Source organism: Sinohyriopsis cumingii, chromosome 19 (genome assembly GCF_028554795.1).
Source record: "Sinohyriopsis cumingii isolate HCF-2022 chromosome 19, ASM2855479v2, whole genome shotgun sequence".
In the NCBI taxonomy this organism is placed as follows: Eukaryota; Metazoa; Mollusca; class Bivalvia; order Unionida; family Unionidae; genus Sinohyriopsis; species Sinohyriopsis cumingii.
This window is the reverse complement of record NC_142979.1, coordinates 56,092,366-56,120,343: the sequence shown is the minus strand read 5'-3', so window position 1 is coordinate 56,120,343 and position 27,978 is coordinate 56,092,366. Positions and strand designations below refer to the sequence as shown.

Here is a 27,978-nt window from a genome sequence, read left to right as displayed (position 1 = left end):
ATTTTGGTTACACAGTGGGAAGGTCAGGGTTATAATGAGCCAAATATAGATTTCTTTTTACTCTGCTTTTTTTTTCTTCAGTGAAATTCACATATGGTTTGCTGTTTAGGCTAGAAAGGAATCCATTGAATATGGTGTCACAGTCATGAAGATCCATCCTACTAGTGCCCAAATTTATAACTATTGGTTTGTCTGTCTATTGTCATAAGGTTCTTACTCCTTCTAGTCTACCAAGACAACTGTGTGAAACTATATACAGTATAAACAGTCATCACAAACATATAACTATTGGTTTGTCTGGCCATTAGGTTCTTTCTCCTCTTAGTCTACTAAGAAAACTTGACATAAACATTCATCCCACGGTCTAGGTGGTCCTAAATGAAAATGGTACTGCTCAGACATCCAATATTGCTGCCACAGCAGCCATCTTGGAAATCTTGTTAGTGATGCATGTCCTCAATAGATGGTCAAATCAACATTGGGGTTTTCACTGAAAGACTTCTTGCTGTTGAGTTGGTCCTAAATAAAACTGTCAGTTTGACATCTGATATGGCTGCCATAGCAGCCATCTTGAAAATCTTGTTATTGCTACTTCAGAATGGAAAGTCATGTTGACATGGGTTTTCACCTGAAGATTTCATTTGCTGTTTAGTTTATCCCAAATAAAAATTATTCTGCTTAGAAATCCAATATGGAAATCTTGTTATTACTATTTCTCTTGAACAGTTGGTCATATCAACATGGGGTTTTCTCTAAAAGTCTTTCTATGATGTCTAGTTGGTTATAAAGGAAACGGCCATAATTTGGTTGGATATATGACTACAGTTGGCACCATCTTAAAAGTCTTGTTGTCACTACTCATCCTAAATGGAAAGTCATATTGACATGAGGGTTTCACCAGAAGACTTTTTATGATATCCGGTTGGTACTGAATGAAAATGATTACAGTCAGTCTTGTATCCATTATGGACACAATGATAGCCATCTTACAAATCTTGTCACTACTCCTCCAGAACTGAAAATCATATCACCAAAATCCTTCTTATGATATCTAGTTTGTCTTAAATGATAATGGTGCTCCACAGACATCCATTATGGCTGCCACAATGAACATGCTGAAAATCTTGTCATTTAATCTCCTGACTGGATATTATATTGGCATCGGGTTTTCACCAAAAATCATCTAATGATATTTAATTTGTCCTGAATGAAAATGGTGCCAATTTCACATCCAGTATGGCTGTAGAAGTGGGTAATTTTAAAATCTTATTGCTCAAAAATATCAGAGATGATTTCAAAACTCAGCAGTTAAAAAGTTCATCTCAATTTTATGTGGGTGGTAAAATATCCCTTATTGGGACTTTTGTTTATCATTTGAGACGGGATATAGTGTTTTGAATATTGATATATTTGACCCATGGTATCTTCAAACATTTAAGCCTTTATATACATATGCATAAGCTCATTTATAAGTTTTTTGTAGCAATAAATCAGCTATCTTTGACCAGCCTGGGTCTGTTGTCTTGGTGAATACTTGAGAAAGGCAGTAAATTCCCATTTCCTCAACATGAAGTAACCAATTATGTGCTTAAATGCTGTTAAAAATCAGCCATCCAACTAACCAGCCAATCAGCTATGTCTTTGAGACATTCAGACCAACATTTTTCAAACTTTATGTGTAGTTGCAACTTAAGGATAACTACGACCTGTATTTACACTCAGACACTGTCACCTATTGTTAGTACGGAATTAAGAATATTGGTTTCTTTTTATTTGTCATGTTGTATATTTGGTTCTTAGATTACTTTCTCCAAAAGCAGATGAGATAGCAGGTTTTTTTTGTAAAAAATGTTTCATATGTTTCTTATTCCACAAACAACCAGACAACCTCATGTACACTTATGCTCATTATGACTGTGTAAATAGTTTGATTTTTTACTGTCTGATGGAATCACATAAGAAAAGTTTCTAAAATGTCTTATCCAAAAACTTACATACCTTGGGCACTAATGTGCCATCTTTGAAATTTGATCACCTGGAACAATTCAGAAAGTGTGCATCATCTTCTGTGTCATCAATTGACCTTTTGTCAAGCTAGTGACTGACAAGGCCACCAACCAATCAGCATGGAACACATTACTAGCCATGTGAAGTGTGAATTCACATCTCTTTCATCAACTGACCCTTTGTCAAGCAAGTGATTGACAAGGCCACCAACCAATCAGCATGGAACAAATTACTAGCCATGTGAAGTGTGGATCCACATCTTTTTCATCAGCTGACCCTTTGGCAAGCTATTGATTTACAAGGCCATTAACCAATCAGCATGGAACACACCACTAGCCATATGAAGTATGTATCCTAATATAAAAAGTACATGGTAACTTGGATATATGTCACTGTCATATTCTTGAAAGAGTGAGTCAGAATGCACTTTTACAGGACTAATGTCGGCCTATGTTGGTATGTGAGAAAGCTTGACAGTAGCTTCTCGTGGGTTGGTGGTTGTTTCCAGGGTTATCCCGGGTTCTTCCTCCACCATTAATACTGGCCGCCATGTATAGCCTATCTTGTGCTGAAAAATAGCGTTAAACCCTACAGCAACAACAACAACAGGACTAATGTTAAAGAACATAGAAAGAGATAAACAGAGATAACAAATTCCTTATTGCTTATTATCTTAACTATACTTTGAATTTTAGGCATTTGAATTGCAAATAAAGGAGTTTCTGTTTCTATAGACTCTTTTAACCATTTGTACCCAGGAATAAAATATCTGCTGTTGCAATGAATCATACTGATGTGATCAAATAAATCCTTACACTTCCCATGTAATAAATACATGGCCAAAGCAGTTTGCCTTTGGGAGAGATGTTTGATGAAATTTATAATTTCCAAAACAGGTATAAAAAAAAAACTTCCTGTATCTGGTTTAATCATATTTCCTTATGTTCTACAGGATGTCCAGTTTCTGTGAGTTTCCGATGGCATCCCTCCATGAAGGTGTCTTCCTGAACAGATCTCAAGCAGAGGTCTACATCTCTATCTTCCAGCCACAGATTGATGTCTTCAGCACTTCAGATGCCCAGCCCCCAGGGTCAGGTGAGTAGAAGAACATTTTGCACAACTACAGTCCTAGGTTTAAGCCCCAGTTTAAGCAAGGTTAGGTTAGCATCCATCAGGATCTTCAGTTTCCTCATGCTTAGAGACCAGACAACCTCATGGCAACTGAACTACTGACAGTAAGTGACATGTTAGAATTAGGTTTCCAGTCAGCATAAGGTAAAGTTACAATGGCAGGATCACATGCATTTTGTATGAACAACCTTCTTGGGAACTATAGTCACAACAATCTTTTAGTTGTAAATTAATGTTCAGTATTTAAGCTTATCATTTTAATCCAGAAAAATTAAGGTGCCAACATAATAGTCAGTACTTCATTTAGGACATTCACATGGTTCAGCCTTTTTGTAATACTATGTCAGATGTTGGAAAAACATTAAAATGTGGACAGAAATGCAAAGATAACTGATAGAAAGTACATGATGGCAGTAATGTTTCCAGTATTCACAACTTGAAAATGCATCAAATATCTACGAAGAAGAAAGTCAATAAATTGGTGGAAAAACTAACTTTTTCATCCAGAATTTTTGTTATTAAAATATTTTCTAAACATTATGAATAGATCAGTAAACTTGGATAGAATTGGGTAAATCAATTGACACATGACAGCAATAATTACGAGATGGTGTAACAAACCATTGCTGTAATGACATGCTAGTGAAATTGGCAGGCAGTTGTCCCATGCCATCCTGGAGATTAATATGCTCCCATTTGTCCCATGCCATCCTGGAGAATAATATACTCTCAGTTGTCCCATGCCATCCTGGAGATAGATGTGTTCCCAGTTGTCCCATGCCATCCTGGAGATTAATATACTCCCAGTTGTCCCATGCCATCCTGGAGATAAATGTGCTCCCAGTTGTCCCATGCCATCCTGGAGATTAATATACTCCCAGTTGTCCAATGCCATCCATGACATTAAAGTGCTTCCAGTTGTTCCATGGCATCCTGGTGATTAATATGATTCCAGTTGTCCCATGCCTTCCTGGAGATAAATGTGCTCCCAGTTTTCCCATGCCATCCTGGAGATTAATATACTCCCAGTTGTCCCATGCCATCCTGGAGATAAATGTGCTCCCAGTTGTCCCATGCCATCCTGGAGATAAATGTGCTCCCAGTTGTCCCATGCCATCCTGGAGAATAATATACTCTCATTTGTCCCAAGTAATCCTGGAGATTAATGTGCTCCCAGTTGTACCATGCCATCCTGGAGATTATTATACTCCCAGTTGTCCCATGCCATCCTGGAGATTAATATGCTCCCAGTTGTCCTATGCCATCGTGGAGATTAATGTGCTCCCAGTTGTCCCATGCCATCCATGAGATTAACGTGCTTCGAGTTGTCCCATGCCATCCTGGAGATAAATGTGCTCCCAGTTGTCCATGCCATCCTGGAGATAAATGCACTCCCAGTTGTCCCATGCCATCGTGGAGAGTAATATACTCTCAGTTGTCCCATGCCATCCTGGAGATAAATGTGCTCCCATTTGTTCCATGCCATCGTGGAGGTTAATTTATTCTTAGTTGTCCCATGCCATCCTGGAGGTTAATGTGCTCCCAGTTGTCCATGCCATCCTGGAGGTTCATATACTCCCATTTGTCCCATGTCATCCTAGCAGTTAATGTACTCTTATTTGTCGAATATAATGAAGTAAGAATAAGTTCTGGCATCATGAACCATTAGAACTTGTATCAAGCCCTGCAGTTTGATATATTGAAACTCCATCTTCATCAATCTTCTTCATATCAAACCTGAATCAGCTTCACCACCCTCCCTGCAGACTCAGGGATCTAAAATAGACCCAATGTATCCACCTGCGTGTCATGAGAGGGGACTAATGGAGGGAGCATTTTACCCTCAGATGTATCCTGTGATGGTGTTCTTGCTAAGGAGGTCATGGATTTTTTAGAAAAGTGCAATTAATATCAAGAATTTGACTTTGTATTTTAAGGATATTCCTTTTATTGCCTTTATCTATGTTTGATGTGCCTTTTGGGAAATACATAAACTTATTTGGCTATATATAGCCATGACTGATTTGATGCACAATGAAAACCCTATCAAAATTTAAATCAGGGTCAGAAAATAGCTAGAAGTGAGTTCTCTTTCCAGATATAAAGGGGAGAAGTGAGAGAGCTTGAGCTAAAAGTAAGAGAAAAGTAATACTGTTTTTATTCACAATATTTATTTATTTAATTGAAATGTAAATATATTTTTTACTGTGGACAACAGAAAGAAATATTTTTGCATAATCTATAACAAACTATGCATGTTTTGAAATTAAAGAATGCGTGTGTTTCATGTTTATTTTATAATATACAATTAGAAACAAAGACATTCCATTTTAAAAATACATTTATAATACTGGTGAAAAACTGATGCAATCCATGCATCCTCAGAAGAAATTTTTAAGGCAGCCTTTTTATAAAGGCTATACAAAATTCTGTATTTCTTTCTTTCCTTCATAGCGTGTCAAACTGTAGTTAATGCATAATTGTTGAACCTGTTCACACTGTTGATTCAAATGAAGAAATAAAAGTTCTTTTTAGAATACTGTACCTTAGTTATTACCCTACAGACAACCATGAGCATGTGTGGCTATTTTATACAGGAATTGAATTACCGTGCCAGTTGGAATGAAACAGTTAATGTCAGTTGTAATTGTCTTACATTAATTCTATTGATCTGGCTGGCATTGCATTACATAAAACAACTGTGCAAGGCAGTGGAGGATTATGTAATGGGCAAAAGTCATAATTACATGTCTAGCTTACATAAGGCCAATCACAGATGTTTTTTATTAGGTGTTTTTATGCCACGTGGTTTCTTTTTATTTAATTAGCCTATTGCTGAATATGATTCTGGGTAAAACGTGCTGTTGCTTGTTGGTCACTAACCAGAACCATCTCTAGAAAGGTAGTAGGCATTATGTTATCATGAGCACAATGGTAAGTTTGATAGATATTTTTATCTGAAGTCCATCATCTAGTTGGCTGGCACAATTTGATGTATACAAATTCAAAAGGGAATAACACGACTGTTTGGCAATCATTGTTTATGAAATAATCAGTATACACTTAGAATTCATGCAGTTTTATATTGGTATATTTGTCAAATGAAAGAAATGAAAATTTTAGCTGAATGGAATTTCAACAAACTTTACAGAAAGGATTCTTCTGGCATGAAGGCCATTCCAATGTATACAGATGACACCAATTCACCATCAGTTATAGCCATCATCACTAAACATAGAAACAGTCGTTAAACAATTTCTTCTCCAAAACTTTGGAATAAAATTTAATGAAACCTAAAGAAGCCATTCTGGCATGAAGATCTTTCAGACTTGTACAAAAGATATCAACTAAAAATAAATAAACTCAAAACATCTTCTGGAAAGCTGTTCAACACAATTTGACTGATTTTGAATGAAAGCATCCTATGAGTTTTAGTTTTGTATTACAGTTGCAGATCTGCCTTCCAAAATGGCCACTGTTACTAACTAGAAAAACATTTAAATAACTTTCTACGAAACTGCAGAACAGAATTTGATCATATATAACAAATGGCATGTTGGTATGAAGTCCTTTCAAATTTATACAGATGATGCCATCCTGCCATCAAATATTGTTAAAATCACTAGGTTAACCCATCTGTTCAAAATAATTTGACAAATCTTCAGATAAAATGGCATGACATGAAGACCATTAATATTTTTATCAATGATGCTGATAATACCATCAAATATGGCTATGTTTACACATTCCTGTATTTTGAATCAAATCAAATTGTCATATCTGACTTCGGGCTTGAGAATATGGAACATTGTCTACAGGTACATTATCGTACCTTTGGACATATTGATATCATACATAACATCTATATCTTACAGTTCCAGGAACAGCAGCCAGTAAGAGATCTGCAATTCCTAGTCGCTTGGCAACAGGACTGAGTCGTACTCAGGGTAATAGGAGTAGGAATCAGCCACTGACAGATCTGCAGGAGGAGGAACTTAGCAGTCTTCAAAGACATGTTCATAGTCATCTGGAAAAAATCAAGCCTCGTAAAGTCCGCATAGATGGCTTCCGATTTGGGGATGATGAACACAGTGAACCCTATGCATGGCAGATTACTTCACCAATAAAGTGAGCTTGCATTCTATACCTATGTCATATCTGTGAAGATGGGGATTGCATATGGTGTTAATCATACATCTGTTCCATCCACTTCCATCTGTCCCATCCACTTATGTCCATCACTCATTCATTGATGCTGCCAGACTGCATGAGCACACTAATCATGCAGAAAGTACTGTCTGTCACATGACTTGAAATTAGCTACACACAAGAACTCATGCAATGAAACATGAACTACCAGACATAATAATTTTTGAAGCACAAATAATTTATGAAGCCTGACTGAGTGCTCTCTGTAAAGTAGCCTGCTTTAGTCTTAAGCACCAAAATGCTTTTTTATGTGTCTAGCAGCCTTTTCCATACATCTTTCATACTGCCTAACTGTGCATGCCCAGAAGTGCTTCTGGTGTGCTCAAGGTTATTCGTGTGTGCTCAAGACAATGGCTAGTATTAAGGTGATAAGGGATTGCTTTTAAGTTCCCTCTGCCAGAATTTGTCACCTGGATCCATATACTGATCCTGTAATTGTTAACTTGAAGACTTTGAAGACATCAAACACATGTCCAGAAACATCTGATTGAATGAAAACCATTGAAGTTTCAATGGATTTACATCAGCTAGAAATCAGGCTGCATGTTATTAACCCCACCAAAGAATAAGAAAAAAATGTGAGTACAAATATAAGATGTCAAAGTTGAATGCAAGGTAGAAATGCTTACTGTGCTTATACCTCACCAAACTGAAAATTATGAGAAGGGGTTTTCTGCACAGACTAACATTAAGTCCTTTTTTATGTGATAATTATTACAGTAGTCCTTTACTTTTATGGTCATTTAGTATTCAGCATCAAACTTGCTTTACCAGTTTTTGTTTCTTTCCTATACTCTATATTGTGTTGAATCTAAAATTGGGATCTTGCTTTTCTCACCATATTAATATCTGTATAAGGTCAGAATAGCAAATGTTATGATCCTGCATCCTTCATTCAGCATCTGTTAGCAGATGTTTGTTATCACTACTTCTTCTAAATTACTCCAAAGAAAGTTATGAAACCTTTCACACAGTTTCATGATATGGTCTAGTCAGGCCTTACATGAAAATGGTGCCCCTTTGACATTTGGTATGACAGTCCATATTGGACATGCCCCTTTGACATTTGATATGACAGTCCATGTTGGACATGCCCCTTTGACATTTGGTATGACAGTCCCCATGCCCCTTTGACATTTGGTATGACAATCCATGTTGGACATCTTCAAATCTTCTTATTGCTACACCTTCCATCTAACTTGGCCACAGTCATGAACATCTTGCTATTGCTATTGCTTCCATCTAACTTGGCCACCATCATGAACATCTTGCTATTGCTATTCCTTCCATCTAACTTGCCACAATCATGAACATCTTGCTTTTGCTATTCCTTCCATCTAACATGTCCACCATAATGAACATCTTGCTATTGCTATTCCTTCCATCTAACTTGTCCACCATCATTAACATCTTGCTATTGCTATTCCTTCCATCTAACTTGTCCACCATCATGAACATCTTGCTATTGCTATTCCTTCCATCTAACTTGGCCACAATCATGAACATCTTGCTTTTGCTATTCCTTCCATCTAACATGTCCACCATAATGAACATCTTGCTATTGCTATTCCTTCCATCTAACTTGTCCACCATCATTAACATCTTGCTATTGCTATTCCTTCCATCTAACTTGGCCACCATCATGAAAATCTTGCTATTCCTATTCCTTCCATCTAACTTGGCCACCATCATGAAAATCTTGCTATTGCTATTCCTTCCATCTAACTTGGCCACCATCATGAACATCTTGCTATTGCTATTGCTTCCATCTAACTTGGCCACCATCATGGAAATCTTATTGCTATGCCTCCTGAATGTTATTTTTTATAGTTATGTTGTGACACAGCAGCACTTTCATGGTTATATTGTGCCAAGGCAAGTAAAGTGGCTTGCCCAAGAATGCACCACAATGGCTGATCTGGGGTAATTCAATGGTGGAGTTGAACTCTTATCCTACTGGTCATAAGTCCAGCATCTTTGTCCTGAATAAATAGAGAATATCTTTATTTTTTGAGTAGAGATAAGAAAATATTTCATTGCTGAAGTGAGAACATATTGTTACAAGTGAGGAAGCATAATTTCCATGATTCATTTTAAAAATTAATGATGAAATGTTAATACAGGAAGCCAACTTTTTGTTGGATGTCAGATCGGCACTATTTTCATTTTAGAAACATCTACAGTTCATACTGAAAATCACTACTGTTTCCATCTTACAAGTGGAATATATCCACATATCAGGATATCTAGATTTTCTTTTCATTATATATTATTTAAGGCAAAAATCTTAGATTTGTATGGTTTGTTTCTCTATTCTGAGTCAGTGCAATAAATGGCTGCATTACTATGTTGATAACAAGAATTTCTGAAATTTTACACTAATTCTAGGACACTGACTTTTTACAAATTTAGATGGTACATATAATGCTTCAAATTGTGTAAATACTATTTTGTATTTTGTATTTTGTCAAATGAATGACTGTTTTCATGACAAATGAACAGACTTATTTTCATTAACACATCTGTTGCATGGATTGATACAGTAAAACATTGCTAGGGTTGGTGGTAGAATACTATAGTTACATGACAGAATGGCCCAACATATTTCAGAAGATTGTGAGCTTACTTGCAAAATATACATGGGATCCAGGGATGGCGCTTTTTATGTGGAGTAGTCACTCATAGATGCAATTTAGAATTTTGTATCATTTCTATATGAACTCTGGATAATCAGGTATCCTGGCATATATTTTTGTAAAAAAACAGTGCCTTCCCTGGGTACCGTGCATGTTTAAATGAAACAGCCCTTAGGATTTGGTTTCTATTTTTGTTTAATTCTGCATTTAAACCTGAATTTTGTATGCTGGCAACCTTGCAGTCTGTTTCACTAACAGATGCTCTACCCAAATTTCAATTGAACCTTAATTTCTGGTGCAATCAATTCTCATAAATGCCTGATTTTTCCTTCATTTTCAGACATGGTTCTGATTGTGATAGGTGTTAAAATTGCTTCTTAACCAATTTTATTACTGTATTTAATCAAGAGTGTTTCTTAACAAAATATGTACCATTTTCATGGAGTTGGTAGATGAAAATTAGTGAGTGAAACAGAATATCAAATAGCAACAGGTCATGTAAATTTACAGGTAGTAATTGACAATTTGCATAATTTATGTGGAAATTAATTATGAAAAGACAATACTTGAAGCCAGCTTTTTCTTGTTTTGGGTTCATTTTTAGGCATGTTTGGTAGTGTCTTCTCATTGATTACATAGTGTCAAACAGATTTTAAGTTTTAAGATTTGTTCATTTGTATGGGGATAGATAGGCTGGGAGGGTAAGAGAGAAGGAAAAGAAGATGAAAAGCAATAAATAGGTCTAGTTACAGAAATAAAAATCTGAATAACATACACGTGGGCAGATAGCTTTCCTAAATGGAAAAAAAGTATTTCCAGAAGTGATATTTCCAATGGCCACAGAAATGGTATCACCACTGTGGCAATAGCTTCTTTCTCCCACTGATATATTTCAGTATGTTATTATGATATATCTAATAAATAGCCATGAAGACATCGGGCTTATACAAAAAGACTATTTATAACTTGTAAATTGAAAATGCTGCTGATTGGACATCCAACATAGCTATGGAAGTGGCCACTTTAAAACTCTTGCTGCATGGATGGTCATATTTATGTGGAGTTTTATTTATGACATGTAGGGGCCCCTGGTAGCTGAGTGGTCAAAAATGGTCATATTTATGTGGAGTTTTACTTATGACATGTAGGGGCCCCTGGTAGCTGAGTGGTCAAAAATGCTCACCTTTACCTGTCACTGCCATCTCACCTTTGTCCACATGGGTTCAGCTCTCAGGCTTATCCATTGTGAGTATGTAAGAAAGCTTGCCAGAAACTTCCTGTGAGCTGGTGGTTCTTACAGGGGTTTCTCCAGGTTCTTCTTCCACCAATTATGCTGGCCATCATGGATAGAAATGGCATTAAACTCCAAAACAACAGCAACTTATGACATAAAGATGGTCAAAAATCAGAAATTAAAATGATACTGATTGATCACCATGGCAGCCACCTAGAAAAATGTCTTCATTACTGCTTCTTCTTGATGGAATGTCATATTAACTAAGTAATTTCCTATGATGTCTCGCTGGTCCTGAATGAAAATGGTGCAGATTTTACCTCCCAATATGGCCACCACAGCAGTTATCATGAAAATCTTGTTATAACTACTCCAGGTGGATATATGAATATGGTATTTACACAGATAAAAACTTTTTGCAAATTGGTCGTAGGATGCTGATTTAGTTACTGGCAAAATAGTTGCCTTAGTGGTCATGTTGAAAATCTTCATACAACTACTTCTTTTGAAGAAATTGTGGTATCAGCATGTGCTTTTCACTTAAACACAATAACAAGATGTAGTAGGGCCTGATATACAATGATGCCTGTCTGACCTGCAATATGGCAACCATAGTGGCCATCTCAAAAATCTTATTACTACTTTGCTTGAAAGAATAGTTGGTATTTACTTGAGTTTTTGACTCGAAAATCTCATTCAACCTTTAACTGGTCCTGAATGAAAATGTTGCCCATCCATCTATCAGTTCTCAATGTTGTTTCCTCACAAAAGCATGAGTTCTTCATCATCTCTGTGGATGGCTTGCACTTGGGGTAAGGAAGAACCCTATTAATTTTGGGGTCAAAAGCTCAAATTTCAAGGTCACTGTCTGAAAGAAGAAAAATGGTTTCTGCATCACATACCTAGATCAAACTTCATGCATGGCTTACAGTTGGGTTTTAGAAGAAACCTATTGATTTTGGGATCCAAACATCAAGGTCACGCAAAAGTGGTTTCTGCGCTAAAATTTAATTTTCTTCATAGGGGACTATTAAACATCGGGCAGGTATATAATGTTCCATGCATGGTCCTCTTGTATTTTACTAAACATGTGAACACAATGACTTGTACATATGCAAATGAGTTTTGATGACTTTGTATTTCATTGAGCTTGTGAAAACTGTGACATGTACAGATACAAATGAATTCTGATGACTTTGTATTTTGTTGCTTTTTATAATCAGTTGATTTTCAGCAGTCTCATGTTGATTTAACAGTTAAATGTGTAGACTCTGGATTTTTATCTGAGATTTATTGTGAGCATGGTAACTCAAACAAATATGAATGACCTGATGATCTTATGCAATTGCCTGTCATATGTTGACTGGTGGGCTGGCCAGCATCTATATGCCGATTCCTGGCTGGCTGGCCAGTATCTGTATGCCCATCCCTGGTGGGCTGGCCAGCATCTGTATGCCCATCCCTGGCTGGCTGGCCAGCATCTGTTTGCCCATTCCTGGCTGGCTGGCCAGTATCTGTATGCCCATCCCTGGTGGGCTGGCCAGCATCTGTATGCCCATCCCTGGCTGGCTGGCCAGCATCTGTTTGCCCATTCCTGGCTGGCTGGCCAGCATCTGTATGCCCATCCCTGGCTGGCTGGCCAGCATCTGTATGTCCATCTCTGGCTGGCTGGCCAGCATCTGTATGCCCATTCCTGGCTGGCTGGCCAGTATCTGTATGCCCATCCCTGGCTGGCTGGCCAGCATCTGTATGTCCATCTCTGGCTGGCTGGCCAGCATCTGTATGCCCATCCCTGGCTGGCTGGCCAGTATCTGTATGCCCATCCCTGGCTGGCTGGCCAGCATCTGTTTGCCCATCCCTGGCTGGCTGGCCAGCATCTGTATGCCCATCCCTGGCTGGCTGGCCAGCATCTGTTTGCCCATCCCTGGCTGGCTGGCCAGCATCTGTTTGCCCATCCCTGGCTGGCTGGCCAGCATCTGTATGTCCATCTCTGGCTGGCTGGTCAGTATCTGTATGCCCATCCATTACCAATAGTTTGTCATCACTACTTGTCTTAAGTTACTGTGATGATTACCGTGAAATTTTATCCCCTGTGTAAAATATCTTTGTTTAGTTCACTAATAGTAAATATTACAAAATCAATAGCCATGTAAACAACATTCACATGTCACTCAATGAGGCATGAACAAGCTATACTAATTCAGTGTAGTTTCCACATATCAGTTTAAAATGACTGTCTTCAAGAATTTTTATGGTTATTACTGTTATGGTTAAAGTGAGGAAGATTTTTAGATCAAATTGGGGATTGCCATTAAAAATTTAGGTTGATGATAACTGGTTGTATCACACATAATACAATAGCACAATTCAGGTTGATTTACTGTTACTTATAATGCTTAGAAAACATTGTTTAGCTACATTATTTACTTTCTTAAAAAAGTGTCTGTTAGCAGAACCTTTGATGAGTAACATTTTATTTCAAAGAGTGTATGTATGAAAAGGATTTTTAACGTAGCTTTAACAATTTGTCATTCATATTACTACAATGTCTGCAGTGAGGCAGTTTATAGTGATGTCTAGCACTGGGGCATCATGTCACAGACATATAGCATGATGTCCCACCCAGTCACATTATCCTGACACCAGGCCGACCAGTCCTATCACAAACCTCTCAATGCTTAGCACCTAAGGAATCATATGTTAGTATCCTTTTTAATAAGTCTTTGATATGACTCGGCTGGGGATCGAACCCACAACCTCCTGCTTCTGGGTCTTTATTTCAAAGAAACAGGGTTTCAAGCTTACAAATGACTGCAGTTTCTTAGTCATCGTAGGTCATAGTAGATAAATCCTAAAAAGAGGTAAAAGATATACAGTTAATCTAACAATTGTAAGCTGAATGAGGCACCTGTTGCAGATTGTCAAAGATTTAAAGATAACTAGAAATCAGATATAAGGCAAATGTGCCAATCAGGGGATAGGTTGAGGTTTGAATTAGTTCAATTAAATGACATAATTTCATTTGTTGTATACCATTTACATGTTCAAAATTTTGGTAGAGGATGCAGCCTTAAAGTATGCTTAATAATTTTGGGAAGGTTTTAATAGATGCATTATCATGATGTGTTGTTTTTTTCTAGCAAAAAAAAGTGTGGCATTTGCAAATATGATGTGTGATTTGTTGTGAATTTGCTTTATTTTTTTTATTGATTTTTGTGAAATTAGTGTAAATTTGATACTTACATCCAAGAGTAGACATTGCTTTTTGATTGTATGTATTGGTTTTTAATTGTAATCATCAGGTCCAACCTACAGAGGAAAATAGCAAGTTACAGGACAGAGGTAGAACTGTTTGATATAGTCCAGTGTATGATCACCCTGGCTCTCCTAGACAGGTCAGTCTTCAGAAGTTTTCAAACACAGATTACCCATCTAGCTTTAATAAGGTGTCCACCATCATTGGGTCAATCTGACATTGTCTTGTTATTGATGGGCCACAGTAATACAGTATGTCCCAAGCGATGTTATCTCATACATTTACAGAAATCATGCTTTGTTTAAAGGCTCCAACCAAGACTTTTGGAAAATTAGAACTCTTTAATGGTAACAGTCTCTCATATATATTCCTTGTGGATATGGTATAGCAAACAGTGATGTAAATAGAGTTGTTTATGATAACCTTTGAAATATGAAATTAAATTATCTGTGCATTTCTGAAATAAAAAGCATCATACAAACATCATATGCTTTACCGAAATTATTTCCCTTCTTTTCATTGAAAATGGTAGTGTAGTATTAGGTTTTTTAATTGTATTTTGACCCAAAAAATTAAACATACATATTTTATTGACCTTGTTATCATTGTTATCATTTACCTCCTCTGTCATTGGAGATCTTCAAGCTAAGTGGCATACAGCTATTTAGTTTTACATACGTCACATGCTATTTGAAGAGGAAAAAAAGTAAGAAAAAGAAGGGAAAATATTATCGAATATATGATATAATAAATACAACCAACATTTTCTTTTTCAATTTTCTGATACTTTTATCAGGACTTTCAACTTCTGCATAGATTCTGACTGTGCATATACATGACTTTGATTTTTTCAACCCATTGCAAGATGGTTGATTACGGTAGCTTTTGCTGGTTCTCCACCTTGTGGACATTCATATGTAGGCATATTCTGATCTCTACTGGTCATAGAGCAGAAGAACATGTGGGATGCCCTGATGTATTTTATCTGTTGGCTTTATTATGGACCAAGATCACGCAAATTCAGCTGACCTGGGTTGGTTGGGGTGGGCATCAAACTTACAATCTACCAGCTGAGCTACTGCAGCTCCCTAAAATCATTGCATGAAAGGTTTGGAGAATGGATATTCATTTGGGGTCATAAGGTAAAAATCATGGTCACTGTGACACATAATGTGAATTTTTTGCTGAATAACTTTATTTATGGAGTAAATTCTTGGACTAAAGTTGTGAATGGCTTAGATTAATAAAGGAACCTATACATTTGGGGCCTCAAGGTGAGAGGTCAAGGTCATGGAAAGATGGCAAGTATAGTAAGAAAACAGTTGTTTCTGCACAGTAAGTTTAGTTCAAGACTGCATACCTTGGCCAAAGTCAAAATCATTGAGACCCATTGTTCAATTAATCTCCAAGTTAATCATGCCCTACTAGATTTGTTAAAACATGTTAAAATACATTTCATTTATAGTATACCAAAGTGACCACTTGTATTGGTATCAAAATAATATTTTTGGATTTTAAATAAAATGTGTTTTAGATTTTTCAGGTAGCATTAAAAACAGTTATAATATACCAGGCTGTCAGATACATGTCCAGAATTTGTTAATTTGAGAATTCTGAAATTCCCCCATTTCTCATACTGTGCAAGGACAATTCAGGAATTTCTCTGTGCTGTTTCAGAATTCTCACAGTACCAAGCATTTTGCAAATTGTGCAGAGTGATTCTGAAATTGTCCAAATTCTCAAAATGTGTTGAACACATTGAGTTAATATGATAGTCTTACATTGTTATTTTTATGTATCATCATCAGAATCTTTCTGGGAAAGAAAATATAATTACATAAATCAACTGCATAAAGGCCTTATTAATTTGTACAGATGATATTGATCTGTTATCAGATATGGCTATCATTACTAAAAATGTAAAACTTTCAAATGAAATCTTCTTATAAAACAATAAACCCAATTTAATTTTTTTAAAATTGACAGAAAGCATTCTGTACAATAATGCTGACCCAACATTAAATATGGCTGCTACAACTAAAAATAGAAAATGACATCTTCTCAAAAACACTCAGCAGAACTTTAGTGTATTTAAGAAAAAGCATCCTGGGAATAAAGGTCTTTACAAGTTTATACTACTGATGCCATTTTGCCATAGAATATGACTGCATTTACTGAAAAAAAGATTAAGATTGTGTGATTAAGATTTTTTAAAAAAATCATTAAAGTACTTCTTAAAATCTTAAGGGGATTTGGTAGGAAGGAGGTTGAAGGGCCTTCTCCAGTAGGCTGTTCCATCAAATGTTTTGAAAAACACTAAAATAAAAATCAAAACAACCATGTCTGAAACATTTGGCCATTTATCTTGCCCCCCTCCTACAATTAACTTCTATGGTTTGTTTTTCTTTTGTTCTTCAGGCATGCCTTTGACAAGAAGCTGTTTGTGGAGTTGTACAGATTGCTTCATAGCACTGCAGGCAGAGTTCACCACCTAACAGAACAGAACAAAGGTCTAAGAGCTATCATCCAGGCTGTGGCAGAGGTATTTACAATAATAGTAAAATCTGAAATAGAAAATGTCCTTGTATGGAGTAAATTTGGAAATTGAGACATATCATAAAAGTCTGGTTAAATTCCTGTTACTTCTCAGATGTTTCCTATAAGGCAGTGCTGTCCAACCTTTTTGACACCATGGGCCACTGAAAAATGTTTTTCTTGAAGCTGAGGGCCGCAGCAGAAAACTGAAAAGCAATGACTATGAAGCTGCTCGAGCTCTGGTGGGCCATTTAAAATCAGCCTGCAGGCCGTGGGTTGGACAGCACTGCTGTAAGGTATGTTCATCAAATCAGGTAGGTGCAAGTATTCCTGGATGACAGTTAGCATGGTATACCATAAATGTAGCAGATGCATGTCATTTTGGGCTTATCTGTCCATCCTGTAGGTAAGTAATGTACATATGTATGTACATTATCTCATGATATTCTTGTCTGTGAAACCACTCCTTCAGCTGTATGTGGAGTATATTGAAAGTTAACATGTTATTGACATTGGGTCCACATGTGCAGATGGTTCTGTCATCACCCTCTGGTGCATTTTTCCAGAATTGTTTCCCATTTTGGTGATAAATGTATGTATTATATATGATAAATCTTGTGTATGCAACTAGTCACATAGCTATTGATAAAGTGACCTGAAATTTGGTCAAGATTATTGACACTAGGTGGAATCTATGTGGTTCTGTCATCACACTCTAATGGTTTTTTTTCTAGAGGTATGCAGTCTTTTGGCATTGACTGTATATACTTACATTTACAACTAAGTGTCCTGAATCTGGACAAATAATAAGGACATCAAATTAACATGCTCTGTTGTCACACTCCAACAATTTTTCAGAATTATGCCGCTTTTCTTTTTTATATGTTTTAAGTGTTCCTTTGGCATCATATGTGCTGATATTCTGCAAGAGATATTAGTCCTTTCTACTGGCATCAAAGTCATTCAGTCAAATTGAGTAGGGATACACTTGTATTTTGTTGAGCTTATGTGGCTGTGAGGTAATGTGAGCTTATGGTATGACTCTGCATCTACTGTGCTTTAGTAAAGCAGTTAATGGGGTGATTACATCTGATTGGTTGAGCTCTTTTCAACTAATTTGCTATGTCTTCTTATATTCAAAAGTAGAAAGTATCCATCTACTGTTATAGCTGTGTCTGCAATCATTTCTCTGAGAACCTAATTAATTGCTTATTCTCTGATTGGCAGAAATCTTTGTTGTATTGTTACAATGAATTAAAAGTATACCTGCTTTGTATTAATTTTGTCTTTTGTTTCAAATCAAATAAAGGCAGCAGATGAAAAAAAGTTCATGAAAATCCTACCCACATATGATCTAGTGATGATGTTAGAGTGTCAGGTCAGCTAATTTTAATTGACCATTAAAACACTGTTTTAAATATTATTATTGTTTAATTAACAAAGTATCTAACATTAATCATTGGTTTATGACACTAATTCACAAAATGTGATCCAGGACAGCAAAAGGAGTGCTCAGTAAATGAAAAGCTTTGTTTTATTATGGAGAAGCAAGTTCCAAACTTCGTAATAAACTTTTTTTATTCCTGAATTGGCACTCAGGTTTGCTCAAGAATGAGCAGGAATTTTACTATTACTTTCAGTGAAATTGTAACTTCAATATTTTATTAACAGAACAAACAAATAAATAAAACAAACTGAGTTTTATTGTTGATGGTTATTGCTTCACAATATAAATGTCTCTAGTTTTTTTGTATAAAAGGAAATCTTGTTTTATTGTGAATCAGGAGATAACAGTCAAATATATCCACATTCACATGCAAAAAGCAATTACATAGTACACAATGTTTATATTTCCACATTCACATGCAAAAAGCAATTACATAGTACACAATATTTTTGCAGGTGCACATGGTGGTGTGAGTTTTGAAATGTCTTGGAGTAATATTTTTAATGATCTTTCACAGGCTGGTGATTTTGAAAATAAAGGTAATATAGACAGAAATGTAAATAATAATAATAATAATGATAATAATAATAATAATAATAATAATAATAATAATAATAATAATAAAGACTTTATTTAGAGAAGGTAACTCAATTAGTTACAGAACTAATCTACCTTGAGGCCTTCTATCTGTTATGTACAATATATGCAGTATATACAACATGATGTGAAGAGTCTGGCGTGACACTAAATAATTAAGTAATTTTAAAATTCAAAGTATCAAGCCTGGAACACATTCACAGGCATCAGTGAAAACATAAACATATATATAAAACATAAAATATAATCCTACATTGAAATATTCAGCTATGAAAATGATGTAAAATTACAGAAAAGCAGGCGGTATTTTTTGTACTAGAACTGTTCAATTTTCTAAAGATTTCATCCATTTAAGACATTGATTGTGAAAAGATGAAATGCTAGGAGCCTGCCTTATGTCACTGGGAATGTTGTTCCATACCAGTGGACCAGTATATTGAAAACTTTTCTTAAACAATTCCTTCTTTGGCCTTGGTATAATGTAATTTTTTCTTCTTATGGACCTTAAATTTGGAGTGCCATCAGCATCTCTTTGGTGAAAGATATTGCTTAGATAGACAGGAATGTCTTTTCTGGATACTTTATACATCAATTTGGCCTTTCTAAGAAATATTCTTTCATGTATTGTTAAAATCTTTATATTATTCATTGCATCCTGAAAATTGTCTATACTTTGATCTAGAATTAAATGGCAAGCCCTCTTTTGGAGTCTTAAAAGTGTTGTTATGTTTGAATTAGAGGTATTACCCCAAATTGCATTACAGTAGTCCAGATATGGCTGAATAAAACTTTTATAAAAGATGACCCTATACTGAAGAGGAATGTTTGTTTTGATTTTCCTCAGTAGCCAAAGATAAGAGTTAACCTTTCTTGAAATATGTTTAATGTGAATAGACCAAGTAAGATTGTTATCCATGAATACACCAAGAATTTTATCTTGAGAGGTCATATTGAGGCTCACATTGTCGATTAGAACCTGGAGTTTGTCGCTATCTAGCCTTGCTCGTTTTTGTTGTGTTGTAACTAGTAGGGTTTTCATTTTTTCTTTATTTATGATCATACTGTTTTCCTTGTACCATACTTGAAGTCTGTTGAGAGCATCTTATAAGTTATTTTCAAGTACTGTTTTGGTTTTACCAATCTCAGACAGTGTAATATCATCTGCATAAAGGTCAGTGGAAGAAATTGAAGTTCCAATCTTAAGAGGTAAATCATTGATAAATAGTATGAATAAGAGAGGCCCAAGGATAGAGCCTTGTGGTACTCCACAATTAATATTTTTACTTACAGAAAGTTGACCATTTAAAGATACTTTTTGCACTCTATCGGTTAAGTAAGAAGTAAACCAGTTTAGGGAGTTTTCATTGCATTGATAGATTTTTAGTTTTTCAAGCAAAATTTCATGGTCTACAAGATCAAAAGCTTTACGAAAATCAACCATAATAGTGCCTACCATTTCTCCTTGATCTAATGCTTTCAGCCATTATCAATCAAAGATACAAGTGCAGTTTCACAGGAGCGATTCTGGCGAAAGCCAGACTGATTATCATGAATAACATTGTAAGTGTTTAAATAGTTGAGAAAAGAATCATGTACATGTTTTTCTAGTAATTTGGAGAGACAAGGAAGGATAGAGATGGGTCTGTAGTTATTTACATCATCTTTTGTTCCTGCTTTATGCAATGGTATAACCTTGGCAGTTTTCCATGTTTGTGGAAATTTATTAGACCTAATACTTTCATTGCAAATGAAAGTTATACTCTCTACAATTGCAGGTGCAGCTACCTTTAGTAGCCTTGGTCCAATCATATCAAGTCCTGTAGCTTTACAATCATCCATTTTTGTTATGTATTTCAACACAAATTCAGGACTCATTTCAGGAATTTCAAACTTTATATTGTTGGCAGTTTTTTAGCATAAAAATGTTTGAGTTCCGTATGATCAGATGAAGTTCTGGGTTCTTTAAGTTTTTCAGCAATTTGAACAAAAATGTTGTTAAAAATATTTGAGATGTCAGCTGGATTATCAGTGTAAATGCCCTCATGATTGAGGGATAAAATTTCAGCTTTACTCTTACATTTGCCTGCACCAAACCCTGTAAACACTTTCCAAATAGCTTTGGGATTATTTTGGTTTTCATCAAGCACTTTTTTATAGTGTGCTTGTTTGGCTTGATGTATCATTTTATTAACTTTATTCCTCCAAACTCTATATTCAGTTTGATTTCCTACTGATTTTAGTTGGTCTCTTTGCTTTATTACTTCTAAAATATCTGGGGAGATCCAGCCTGGCTGGTGGGCTTTCTTTATCCTGTGTGTTTTTAAAGTTGCATGCTTGTTCACTATACTGATGAACAGATCTGTCCAAGTATCTAAAACATCATCAATATCTTCAAAGATTTGGACTGTATTCCATGGAATCTGTTTCAGATCTTCTAGGAATTTAACAGGATCAAAATTTTGAAAGGATCTATAAGTAATGGATTTATGGATATTATTTTTTGTTGATTTGCCATTGACTTTATGTGTTAGAAAAATTGCAAAGTGGTCACTTATACCAATCTTTGGAACCATTACTTCCAAAACATTTTCTTTTGTATTGGTATAAATATGAGCTATAAGTGTTTTAGAGGTAGATGTTACTCTGGTGGGTTCATTTACTATTTGCTCCATAAAGACTTCAAAGCTTTTTATTGACAATTATAAAATGACTATTAAACAATTAAACTGCCCACCCCCCTCTTCACCGTCAATTTCCAGCCAGGAAGGCAACCCCTTCTTAATTTTTGGAGGTCCCTAAATAACTTATTCCCTCACTTTGTTGGACCATGTTATGCCAGATATTGAGAGAGAGGTGTGATTAGATATATTCCATCTAGATCTTGGATGAATTCATTTATGAGCATGAAACTATGCATTATGATTATGCCTTATCAGACTAGTAAAATAAGTAAAATAAACATGATATTGAGGTTTGGTCATGGTTTACTTAAGGTTGTGTTCCTCCAATACTAAGTTAGCCAGCTTAGTGAAATGGTCAGCTTTAAGTTATGTAAGCCAGGAGAGCAGTGTCAGGCCCACATGGTGCTCTTGTTGCTTCTGTAAAGATTCCTTAACCTTTGATCAGGATAAATTATGAAATGTGAATATTCTGAAATAACATATATTAAGGCAGCATCAGCAAAGCAATGAAAGATAAATGGAAATAGCCAGGTTGGATTATATGGATTGGACAGAATTTTTCTTGGAATAACTTTGTATCAAATAATGTTTGACTTGGTTTGTTGGTACTAATGGCAGTGTAACACATTGCATGCTGTGGGAAAGGGAGCTAAGTTCCTTTTCCAAAGACACACCAAGGGAGCCAACTCCTGTTAGACTGTGCAGGTAACAAACATGTGACCCTTGAATTAATCTGTAGCTTAACCAATGTAGCTAATGTTGCTCCCATTTATATCAAATATGATTTTTATAATGATACCATTAACTCACTGTTCATGAGTCAGTAGGACGCAATGGTTTCACACTCACTTTGCTGCATGGTTGTTTGAAATTTGTTCCTAATTTCTAGCAAATGCAAGCCCCAGTGGTTGCCATCAAAGGGCAGTAGTTGGCTTAGCTCTGCTAGTTAAAAACCTAAAGAGCTTATGGGATGGCCTGTTGTCCATCATCCATTGTCTGAGGTGTAATATCTGTCATCAGTCCATCCATTAGCACACATTTGTTAATCCCAACTTATCCTAAACTACTTGGAGGATTGCCATGCAACTTTACACACATTCATCCAAATATCTAGTTGGTAATAAATACAAATGGTACAGCTTGCACATCCAGTATAGCCACCACAGCAGCCATCTTGAATTTTTTTATCATTACCATTTATTATGAATGGATGGTCAACTTCGAGTCTCCACTAAATGATCTAGTGGGTCATAAATAAAATTGTGTCCAGTCTGATGTCTAATATGGCTGCCCTGGTAGCCATCTTGAAAATATTGTTGTTATTGTTACTTCTTTTGAAATGAGAGTCATATTGACATGGATCACAGCAGTGGTCTAAATGGTTCGAACATCCACCTTGGATGAAGGAGGTCATTCCAAAGACATAAAAATGGTACTAGCTGCTGCCTCACCTGGTGCTCAGTATTAATAGGTTAGTGTTAGACCTAGTTGGCCTGGTGTCAGGATAATGTGACTGGGTGGAACATCATGCTGCATGTCTGTGGCATGATGCCATAGTGATAGACAGCACTATAAACTGACAAATTGCATATATAAATGTGTGTGTGTGTGTGTGTGTGTGTGTGTGTGTGTGTGTGTTTGTAAGTCGAGTCAAACTGCAAACAACAAAGATCTTGATCTGCATTAACATAATATGACTGCAGATCAGGGTCTTATTCTACTGGTTACTCTTATCAAACTTCTCTGACACTTTATGTGATGGCAGATCTGGGTTTGTGCAGTTTGTGGTTGCACTCAACTTATAAACAAGTATATATGGTGCCATCTGTAATCAGATGAAATGGATATTAAAAGTCAAACAAGAAATATTCCTAGAGTAAAACATTTGCTCTTATATACTGATAGGTTCTACATTGATTTCAAATTTTTAGTTTAATACATTGCATGAAAATTTTCATTTTAAATCCTAAAATAATATTGAATGTTTTTATGGAATATGTCTCTTCAGATAGGATCATATGTCATGTGTATGTGAATTTCAGTTACAACCTGGATCAGGAAAGGTGACACATAATTTCCTCTCAATATCCCTTTTCTCCTGTTTGCATTTTCTCTTATCATTGCATTTGACCATGAAAATAATTTTGTAATTAATTATTAGTTTTCCTTTTGAAGAATCGTTATATGATTAAGAGACAGCACAAAAATTCAGACGTCCTTTACATTTATTTAGTGGGGAATATTAATGATTCATATTTGATTTGAATGGGTTGTGTTTATGGATATCATGATTGTACAGTGGGATATCTAGACTGATTTTCTTTGTTGCAGAGGGTTTTGTTCATAAATGAAACTTAATGCAGAATAAGAAGTGAATTGCCAAAAGTACCCATGTTATTGGCACTATTTATATATAGATGAGTTCTATATAATGTAATTCTGTACTTGGCAGTATTAATACATGGAAGAGTTCTATATAATGTAATTCTGTACATGGCAGTATTAATACATGGAAGGATTCTATATAATGTAATTCTGTACATGGCAGCATTAATACATGGAAGGATTCTATATAATGTAATTCTGTACATGGCAGTATTAATACATGGAAGAGTTCTGTATAACATAATTCTGTACATGGCAGTATTAATACATGGAATAGTTCTGTTTAATGTAATTCTGTACATGGCAGTATTAATACATGGAAGAGTTCTATATAATGTAATTCTGTACATGGCAGTATTAATACATGGAAGAATTCTATATAACATAATTCTGTACATGGCAGTATTAATACATGGAATAGTTCTGTTTAATGTAATTCTGTACATGGCAGTATTAATACATGGAAGAGTTCTATATAATGTAATTCTGTACATGGCAGTATTAATACATGGAATAGTTCTGTTTAATGTAATTCTGTACATGGCAGTATTAATACATGGAAGAGTTCTATATAATGTAATTCTGTACATGGAATTGAATAATCTATGCTTAAAGTGCTTGAAAAAATTTTTTGTGTCAGTTATAGATGAACACAAAACTGTTTATGATTAATTAAACACTTTCTTTCCATTTGTTACTTGAAATTATAACCCAGTGCAGAATGACTATCATGACTTGTTTTAATTTTGCTTTCCTTCATGTCAGTACCATTTCTAGTTATGAAAAGTTACTTGTACTCTAGCTCTTACCGTATTTCATGTTATTTTTCATAGACTAGGGGACCTCAGGAACCAAAATAGGCCCAGTTACCAGTCTAAATGATCTCTATGATAATTTGATTCAAGTATATAAAAAAATTCTGATTTTCCTCAGGGGATCAGGAGTTTTGGGTTTAGGACCATTATTCTTTTGCATGGGGGATTAATTGGGAGAAAAGAAATTGAAAATATTTATCTTTGGTTGGAGAACATTTAGATTGGTAATTGGGCCTATTTTGGTTCCTGAGGTCCCCTAGTGGCAAATAGGGTAACTATACCAGATTGAAGGGGAGACATACCAACATTAGTAACTCCTGATTTGTGCCCTCACCCATAAAATAAACAAATTATAGCTTAACATGACCCATAGTGTCCACTCCACCAGAGGCTGGGTCCTTCAGGTACCCTATGTTGGTGAAGTCCAAAACAAATGCAGGAAAGTCACAAAGAATTTCCAATGTCCTATGCATGACTGGGTTCTCATGCACACTGTCTTCAGTGAGGAGCTGCTCAACCTTGTTGAATCACTTGGGTGGGGCCACTACAGTGGGAAGCCATTTCTCTTCATAACAGTTATATGAAGCATAAGGATTGCAATATCCTTGCTATTGGGCATCAATGACTAGCTCCAGAACACTTCAACATGGTAAGAAGATTTATGTGGGTCAAGACCAGCATGTTCTCCCATAGATGCATGTATTGTGGCTGACTGCCATAGTATTACGTCAAGATGTTGCCTAGTGATCATAATGCAAGTGCATCAACAAACATCACACTTTCTGAAGCAGCCATGCACCAGAAAGTCAATTTCATGGGTGGGGGGGAGTTACCAGAAAGCAGGTCAGGCATTTGCCATTGGCGTTTGAACCTAAGTAAATTTGCCATTGATTGAGCACCCTTGGTTCCTATCCTTGGTTCCTATTCAGGCTTGTGAATAATCAGGATTTAAACCTCTTCCATGTACTTCAACAAAATAAAGACCAGCTCTGCCCTGAAAGTGCTTGCCAAACTACATGAGGATTACAGTGTGACATGTTTTTGCAAACTCCCATCTCTTAATTTATACAAAGACTATAAAGTCATTAAAAGGCATGGCTATGCTGATGGCCATCCATGTCATTTAGCTATTAGGGTTTCCCAAACACTCAAATTATGGTATGCACTCACTTTAGCACTAGAAGGAAGCTGGGTAGGTGGGTAGCATCACTTCATATTGGTGCTTATTATGTTGCTAGTGTGGTAACCTTTAGAAGTGTTTCATAGTCTGTCATATCCATGCTCAGCCAAGGATTTTTTAATCTAGTCACGCATGCTAATTATGTTGTGGATGTGTTGAGCATGGACATTGCAACCTATGATTCATTCCTAAAGGCTACCACATCAATCCCATGCTGGATCACACAGTTAAGGTCACCTGCTGACAGGTGGGGCCAAGAAGTTTGGGTCAGTGTCTCAGATAGTCTAAAAACAATACATCAAAATTGTATTTTGGTAAGCATTTTGATAATTGGGCTGGTCAGGGATGAGGACTCCATGATGGGTTGTTTTTAAAGCAGCTAAAACCTGGTCTCTTTCATCCCATACAGAGTCAGGTTTGTCCTCTACCACCCACTCTCTCTCACTCATGAAATGTATCCTGAGCAGGTACTCTTTTCTTTGTAGAATGGGCAGCAAGAATAACTGGAGCACATGATTCAGACAGTTTTGCATTAAAGGTCAGGTGGCTGCCATTTAATTGACTGCATAGGCTAGAACATCTACTCAAAAAAAGTATTGCATATATAGATTTATATTATGCGTTGTGCATAATCTTACAAATTGGTCCAGCAGCTGTTGGTGTACCCATGCCTGTCTTTTGTCTCATAAGACAAGATTGCAGTTCAGTCATGCATGACACAAGGAACATGCAATACATAGATCGCTTTAACACCCACCTAGTGCAGAAGGTGAATTTTACAGAATTTGCTAAGACAATTTTTATGCAATGTTTCCTCACTTTATCCAAATGCAAGTGTTTTTATCAGAGCACATTTAGCATGTTTGCTTGATTGACTGCAGAATCTTTAAATGAGCATATAGTACAACATAACATGCTAAGTAAACAAGAGACTATATAATAATGTACTCCCATAAGTCATAATGGATTATATGCAAAGCAACATTTGAATTGCTATTCCACTCCAAGCACTGACACTATTCAAAGATATATAATGGGAATGTTTTTAAAAATGTATGCAGATGAACTGCTGCTAAAAAAGTGCAGGATCCATTAAGTTATGACTTCATGGATTTTGTTGACAACCACCTCCTCATAACAAAAGCCTATGGCTTTCAATTTGGAGCTACCACCGAATTCAAAGGATTAAATATATCCACCATCATGTGGAATGCTAATTGAAATATGAGATTGCAGGCCAGTGCAGGGTTTGAGCCAAACCTAATGGCTCACCTGCACTTTTTGTTCCTCCATAATATGGGGCAACTGGGTACCCTGCCTCAGGTACAGATGGTGCTAGGGTCCACAGTGGGCTGGGCTTTTTGGGAGGTCTTTGGGAGAGGGACTGTTGTAGTTGAGACTTGTGGGATACAAGAGGACTGATGTCAGTAATCTTTGGCATGTTGACTCCTCTCTTACCCCACTATTTGGTATTGTTGCCCTCCTTACATTCCCATAAATATTCCTGTGAGGGCAGAACATTTTATAACTCTTTGCTTCAAACTCTGATTCCATATGAGTCATCTATACTCTGTAACTTAGCCAAAATGTAAACTTTCCATGGTTTGTGGCATTTTGTTTCTTTGGCTCATACCATGAATAGGACTGGGATATAAATCATAAGTCATGTTCACCTGTCCCTCTACTTGTTTATCTTTTTACCTGCCCATCCTCTGCATTTTCACTGCTCCGGTGGCCAAGTGGTTAGAGCATCCTCCTCGAATGCTGGAGGTTGTGGGTTCGATGCCAGGACGAGTCATACCAAATACTTACAAAAATGGTACTAACAGCTGCCTCACTTGGCACTCAGCATTAAGAGGTTAGTG

At 36.2% G+C, this 27,978-nt stretch overlaps 1 protein-coding gene across 2 annotated transcripts in view; it reads left to right on the top strand.

The window, feature by feature from the left end:
• Positions 1–27,978, top strand: part of LOC149775741 (uncharacterized) — a 138,473-nt gene that overhangs the window by 43,022 nt on the left and 67,473 nt on the right. The window contains exons 12-16 of one of the 2 annotated variants that reach the window (XM_089943308.1): positions 2,960–3,102; positions 7,014–7,266; positions 14,520–14,612; positions 16,892–17,015; positions 23,776–23,796. In XM_089943308.1, the coding sequence (XP_089799434.1) occupies positions 2,960–3,102; positions 7,014–7,266; positions 14,520–14,612; positions 16,892–17,015; positions 23,776–23,796 (634 nt within the window). The remainder of the gene's footprint in view (positions 1–2,959; positions 3,103–7,013; positions 7,267–14,519; positions 14,613–16,891; positions 17,016–23,775; positions 23,797–27,978) is intronic. The other variant, XM_089943309.1, reaches the window with a different exon arrangement.